The 6,813-nt window shown below is 58.4% G+C and overlaps 1 protein-coding gene across 1 annotated transcript in view; it reads left to right on the forward strand.

The window, feature by feature from the left end:
• The first annotated feature begins 3,865 nt into the window (after positions 1–3,865).
• Positions 3,866–6,813, forward strand: part of Lgals1 (galectin 1) — a 6,447-nt gene continuing 3,499 nt past the window's right edge. Inside the window, exons 1-3 of the mRNA XM_023718945.1 lie at positions 3,866–3,973; positions 5,163–5,242; positions 6,544–6,715. Coding sequence (XP_023574713.1) covers positions 3,965–3,973; positions 5,163–5,242; positions 6,544–6,715 — 261 coding nt within the window. The 5' untranslated portion in view covers positions 3,866–3,964. The remainder of the gene's footprint in view (positions 3,974–5,162; positions 5,243–6,543; positions 6,716–6,813) is intronic.

Below are 6,813 nucleotides of genomic sequence, written 5' to 3' on the forward strand. Positions count from 1 at the left end.
ATCTCCCTGGCCCCAAGTTTTTGGTTTTTTGTTTGTTTTTGTTTTTTGGTCTTTTTGTATGTTTTTGGTGCCGAGGACAAAACCCAGGGCTTTCAGCCTGCTGGGCAAGCGTTTCACCACTGAGCTAAATCCCCACCCCCAAGTTAATTATTTTCAAGCCAACCCAGATTTTTCTTCCGGCATCAAATATTTTCTGAGCTCTTAAAAACTCTTAGCTGTCTGAGAGTCTATAATTAATTTCGAAATAGGGTGTTAAAAAAAAAGTCTAAAAGGCTCACCCTGAGCCCTGGAGAGCTAATGGATAAAGAGGTCTGGGTCCCACCCAGAGCTTCCTGGAAGGAGGAGCACTCCCCGGGAGGGCTGGGGCCTCGGAGCAGAAGGGCCATGGACGCAGCCAGCCAGGAGGCAAAGGGCAGGAAGCCCCCTGCCCAACGTGGGCTGGAGCCAGCCTGTGTCGGCACCGGCTGAACCACAGGGAGGTGGGGACAGCTTTGCAAGATAAGCCGGACTGCAGCACAGAGTGCTCAGGAAAGTATCTGACGTTCAGGGCATCCAGTCCAGGACCTGCCTACTCTTCAGGGACGGGAGGCTGAAGACGGCTCTGAGGGCCAGGCACCAGCACCCCTCCACACACAATTTTTTGCTTGGCTCACAGTTGAAAGGCTTTGGCCTCAGCTCCCCTCCACCCTTGGTCCAGTGCACCTCTGAGTCACTGAGTGGGGGAGCCAGGCAGCTAGGGTTATCTGTGAGCCCCCCTCCTACCTGGCTCTGACATCTAGGGGTGTGACTGGCAGCTCCATGGGCCCACAGCCTCCCCACCAGTGCCAGCTATGGATGCACTGTCCATCCAGGCAGGGTGGGAGCTGGCTGCTGGGAAGGCAACACCAGGCTCCCCCAGGTCTGGCCAAGGCCCATCCTGAAGATAAGGAACTTGGGGCTTTGAGCAGGAGGAGTGGAGGAAGGAAAACCCCCGAATCCCAGGGACAGCAACCTGGCCGTGGGGGACACAGGAATGAGACACACATGCTCACAGGTTCTCGCACGCCACATCTGTCACTCTCCAGGCAGTAGGACAAGGAGTGCCTCATCTCACCTTTCAGGCCCAGAGACTGAGGCAGGGAACCTTACGTGGGTCCCACGGCGGCTGCAGCTGCCCCTCCCTGGAGACGCTCAGGTCTGTGGGCAGACAGAGTAGAGGTGACCCAGTGACACAGATAAGGTATGAAAGGAAGGCAGCGGGCACAGGGCCTGGCAGATAAGTGGGTGCCACTATGAAGCAGCCCAGAGGCCTTGGTGGAGGGGCGCCCTAGGCACTTTTTTTCTGTTTTAGGAGGTGCTTCTTCCTCAGCCTAAGCAAGAGGAGACTGTTAGTGACAGTGGGAGGAGGTAGATCTAATAAGGGAGCTGCCACATCCCCAAGAAGTAAAACAGCCTGCGAGAAGGGCCAAAAGGCAAATCAAAACCTGAGATCAACCCCCATCTGATCCCACACACCTGCAATTCCAGCATGTTGGGAAGCTCAGGCAGGAGGATTGCAAGTTGGAACCCAGCCTGGCCAATTTAGCCACTTAGCAAAACCCTACCTAGAGAAAAAAGAAGAAAACAAGCCTGGGGACCTCGGCTGGTGAGAATGCCCTGGGTTCCATCCCCACCACAGAAAACCAAACCAAACCCAGAGTCCGTGGAAGACATTAATGACCTGTTTGGTACCACAGAGCTAAAGTCACACCCTGTGTAACCCAGTTGCATGCAGGACAGCAAGATTTCACCTGACCAGCTGTAGCTGGGGAAACTGAGGCAGCAGGGAGCCAAGACTTGCAGTATAAAGCGGGGTCCGTAGCATGGCTAGAGGGAGAACTGTCTCCAGCTAAGGGTGAAAGGTGCTTGTTGGGGACCAGTTCCCATGCCAGGGGCCTGGACGCCCAGTGGAGGAGCCTGCTGACCCTCATTGCCAGCCCAGGGGGGAAGGGATGCACAGCTCCTCCGTCCTCAGTCCAGGACTCATCAGAAATGCCTCTCCCAGATCTGGCCTGGGCAGCCCCACAGGGCGGGCAGGCGGGCGGAGGAGCTGGGCCGGCCCCACCCAACCCTCCCCAGACCTGAGGTTTTGGGGAGGTCCCGCAGGAAGAAGTGAAGCTGATGTGGCTGGTTTCCTAGGCAGCCACTGGGGTGGGAGGAGAAGGGCCTGCCTGGCAGCCACTCCCTCCCTTCTCCTGTGCCTGGAGCTTCAGTCACAGGAAGGAGCAGCCCCTCCGATGGAGCAGGAGGGCGAGCAGGGCCGGTTGGCCGGCCTGGCCCCCAGACGTGACTCATTGCAGCTCCTGCCGCTCTGGTACTGAAGATTCCGAAGGGGGAGCTCACTAGCAGGCCCCGCCCTCCTCGGTTCCTGAGTGTGAGGGGCGCACTCCCCCAGCTGGGATCTACTGAGCTTGTGCCGGGCCCTCCCTGCAGCCCCCTCGCTGCAGCCCGACTCTGGTCTGAGTTCTCCCCCTTAGATGATAAACGTCGAACCCCTCTTCCTGGTCCCGGAAACCCTTCACAACCCAGGCACTTAACTTAGGCTTTTTGCTCCCAGCCCCCACACCTGGGCTGCGGGTCTGAGCTTCCGCCGACTTGCAGTACCGTCGCTTCTTTGCTGGTCCTTCAAGGTTCACCTTCACATTCTGCAGCCCAGCTCCTGCCATCAGGCTTGGGCGTGGCCTCCCTTAGAGCTGCTGCTATGCTGCTTTTTTTTTTTAAATTAAAAAATAAATAAATAAGTACAGATTGAACTGAGGGTATCTGCTCTGAGCTACATCTTCAGCCTTTTTCTCATTTTTAAGACAAGGTCTGGCTGTGCTGGTCAGGCTGGCCTTCAGCTCACTTTGTAGCCCAGGCTGTTCTCAAACTCAGAACTATCTGATCCTCCTGCCTCAGCCTCCCAGATGCTGGGATTATGGGCATGTACTGCCACACCCAGCTCATGCCCCTTCTTAATTAGGGTCTCGGTCCGATTCGTTGAGAGCAGGGACCAGGAAGGAGTATCCATCTCCAAACCCCGAGGGAGGCCAGACCAGTCACAGAGAGTATCTGTGGGGTAGATGGGGAACGCAAGGATGGGCCTGGCATCAGAAAGGTGGAAGGTGATGAATGTGGACAGGGGGACACAGAGCCAGCACCCCAGTCATCCTGGCAGGGACCACCCTGGGGTGCTTCCCAGATCTGATCCTCTCAGATGGGCACCGGCAATCAGGCGGAGTTGAGTCCCCAGCGGGCCTGTGGGGAGGGCAGTGCCAGACTTCAGCCGGCCGCAGCCTCGTGCCTGGCATCTCGCCCGGCCTTTCTTTAGTCCGAGCTAACACAGCAGCACAAGTCCCTGCCACTGTCCCCACTTCCGGGGGCGGCCCGAGCGGGGCTACACCTTGTGGTAATGAGTCCTTAACCTGCAGAACGCCAGAGAGAAGCCACGCCCTAGCCGGGCCAGGGAGGTTCCTTTCCTAATCCCCTCTGATTCCCCAAGGACTCTGCACCCCCGCCCCCCAGCTATTTCTCTGGGCATCCCCCAGGCCCAGCCTCCTGGCCTCAGGCCGCTTTCCGCCAACTCCAAAGCCTAGCTCATCCTCAAACTATTTTCCACTGGCTTCCCCCAACCTCTGCCACCGCAAAACTTTTTTTTTTTTTTAGGTTGGGGGAGAGAGATGGAGAATGGGAGGTGGGTCTTGAGCCCTGGGGGCGTGTCCAAGGGGAGGAGTCTCACCATTCTGATTGGTCACCTTTGCTCCAGAACAGGCTTCAAAATTCCATCGACTCCGCCTGCGGTGGGTCCCAGCCGTGTCCTGACTTGCAATTGGCTGAATTTCTAGGGGGCGGGACTTAATGGGGGTCTGGTCCAGTTAAAAGGGTGGGAGAGGCCGGCTCCATCTCTCGGGCGGAGTCCTCAGACAGCTGGTGCGGCAGTGTCCGGAACATCCTCTTGGCCTCAATCATGGCTTGTGTAAGTGTGGAGACCCCACCCTAAAACCCAGGGGACAGGGCAGGAGCAGATGGCCAGGGGACAGAGGGCCGCTCCAGAGCTGGGTTGTAGTCCTTGCTGTGTAGCGTTGAACAAGTGCCTTTTCTTTCCTGATCATCAGTGGCACATCTGTAAAATGGGAGTGGGGGACCATGGTCCCCCAAAACTTTCTCTAGCTTAGGAATCTTCTGGATCCTCCCACATCTGACAGCACAGCAATGTCTGCAAGGTCCGATATTCTGCAGTTCTGCAGCTGCGTGCAAAGTGGGAGTGGGAAGGGTGTGGTCAACGACAGGGGGGCACTTTGGCCAGGCCACAATCCCTTCCCCTCCTCCACGACAGAGAGCCTCCCGTCCCCTCCCCCCTGCAGCTGTCCCGCTCTCAGGGCCAGGGCCAAGTCACCAGAGAGCTCCAAGAAGTCGCGGGGGTTGGGAACAGGCCACGCGGCAGAGGCTGCCTGGGTCAGGGATGGAGGGTGGTTCTGTCCAGACAGGTCCGGTGGGTCCTGGGCGCTGGATGGAAGAGAGAGGGAGGCAAGAGTCTTGCAGGCTCCCAGGAAAAGGGTTCAGGTTTCGTGTAGAAGGAACCAAGCGCGCCAGTTAGCTCCTGCCCACCCTGCGGGTCCTGCTGGCTTGTTCATCCAGAGCACCCTGGCCGAAGCCTGACCTCTGGCAGCTCCCCTCGTGCAGTGGGCCTAGACTGTGTCCCACAGCGCGTCCTCCCCGCCCCTGCGCGGTCTGCAGAGAGGGCTTTAAGGGGATGATGAGATCTTGGGGTCCCAGGCCACTTACAGGCCAGGGAAGGGACAAGGGGCTGTCTGTTCCCATGAAGTCCTCTCTATCAGTAATAAGAGGCCACAGTGCACTGCACCCCGCCCCCAGCATTCCGAGTCCGAATCCCCAGCGGATGGCCGCGACCAGAGCTGGACTTCTAGAAGAGCTCTCCGGTTTCACATTGAAACAGACCTTGCTGGGAAGAGGGACTTTCCCAGGCCTGCCGCAATAATCAAAGGCTAGATCTTTCACCACGTCCTGTCCATGCCTCATTCCCTGCCTGATATGAGGACCCAGGGTTCGAACCACCCCACTCCCACTCGTCACCCCAGGACATCTCAGGCCAAAGAGGCCTCGTCCTCCTAACTCATCTGGGTGGGCGGGTCTCATCTGCGCAGGGTCTGGTCGCCAGCAACCTGAACCTCAAACCTGGCGAGTGCCTCAGAGTGCGGGGCGAGGTGGCCCCCGAAGCCAAGAGGTGAGCGCCAGGCGACAGGGGCGGGGCTCGAAGCGGGGATGCGGGGCTGGCAAGCGCTCGCCCTAGAACCTGGCTCTAGCCGCGGGGAGGGGGTTAATGGCCAGCTGCCGAGGCTGCGTTTTCTTGGTGAGTCATTTCCTGCGCTTGCCCGGGGAGCCCCCAGCATTGTCGCCCCCTCCCTCCCTCCCTCCCTGCTAGAGCCTCTTAAACTGAACCAGCTGCAGCCGCGCGCGATCCGCGTAGCCCGCCCCATCCCTTCCGCCTAGGGGCGGAGCCGAAGCTGGGTGGGGACGGGAGAGAGGGACACGGCTCACGCCCCCGCATCCCAGTCCGCCCCCATCCCAGTCCGCTGGGCCTCTTCGGTCCGTCAGCCTTCTAGCCTGGTTCCTCAGCCTCCATTTGACCTTGGATGAGTCAACCAACCTCACCGAGCCTCAGTTTCTTAATAAGCAGAGTTGTTAAGTGGAGGAAGTGAGAGGTGGTTGGGTCATGAGGATCCTGGTGCTCCGCTGATCAGTACCAGCCGCCCACTCATCTCCTTACAAACCCTCGGAAGTGGACATGGCTATTAGCTCCGCTCCACAGATTTCATATTATTTATTCACTTATCCCACAATGACTGAGCACCCACTGTGTCTTGCTGGGCACCAGGGATTGAGAGACGTATAAGACAGGACAGCTGGGGTTGGTGGCACAAGGCTGTCGTTCCCGACCTCTGGAGACTGAGGCAGGAGGATCGCCACAAGTTTGAGGCCAGACTGAACTACAGAATAAGACCCTGTCTCAAAGAGCAAGACAAGCGCAGCAGCGGCCCGCGAGGCTGGGCGTGGTGGGTGGTGGCACGTGCCTGTAAGGCCAGCACTTGGGAAGCTGAAAATAGAATCACTATGAGTCGGAACTACGTAGTGCGATCCTGTAGACTCTGTACTAAAAAAAAAAAAAAAGACAGGGCTCTTCCCCTTACAGAAGTTACTATCTGGACTATCTGGCGGGAGTCCCTGACTTTGACCCAAGGGGCTAGGACCTGAACTAATACGCAGTTCAGACCACTGACCTGTGAGCACAGCAGTATCCTTCAGCATGCTTCCGGTGCAGCCCTAGTGGTACAGATGGGGAAACTGAGGCCCAGAGAGGGAAGGAACTAGCTCAAGGTCACACAGGTGACAGGACTGGAACCAGAAACCAGGCTTCTGGTCACCTGTTGAGCATCCCACGCAGTACACTCCCCTCACAACGTCCTGCGGGTCAGACTTGGGCCTGGAGCTGGCTGAGCTGCCCTCAGGCCCAACCGTCCCTCCTAGCTTCGTGCTGAACCTGGGCAAAGACAGCAACAACCTGTGCCTGCACTTCAACCCTCGCTTCAACGCGCACGGGGACACCAACACCATCGTGTGCAACAGCAAGGACGGCGGCGCCTGGGGGGCGGAGCACCGCGAGCCGGCCTTCCCCTTCCAGCCTGGGAGCGTGGTGGAGGTGGGTGGGCGCGGGGCCCTGGCGGGCAGCGATGGAGCTGAGTTTCCCAGCGGGAGGTTACCCCGGCCCAGTTATAAACACAAGTGTCTCCCGCACCT

This window comes from Octodon degus, unplaced genomic scaffold (genome assembly GCF_000260255.1).
Source record: "Octodon degus isolate 3935 unplaced genomic scaffold, OctDeg1.0 scaffold00064, whole genome shotgun sequence".
Taxonomy (NCBI): Eukaryota; Metazoa; Chordata; class Mammalia; order Rodentia; family Octodontidae; genus Octodon; species Octodon degus.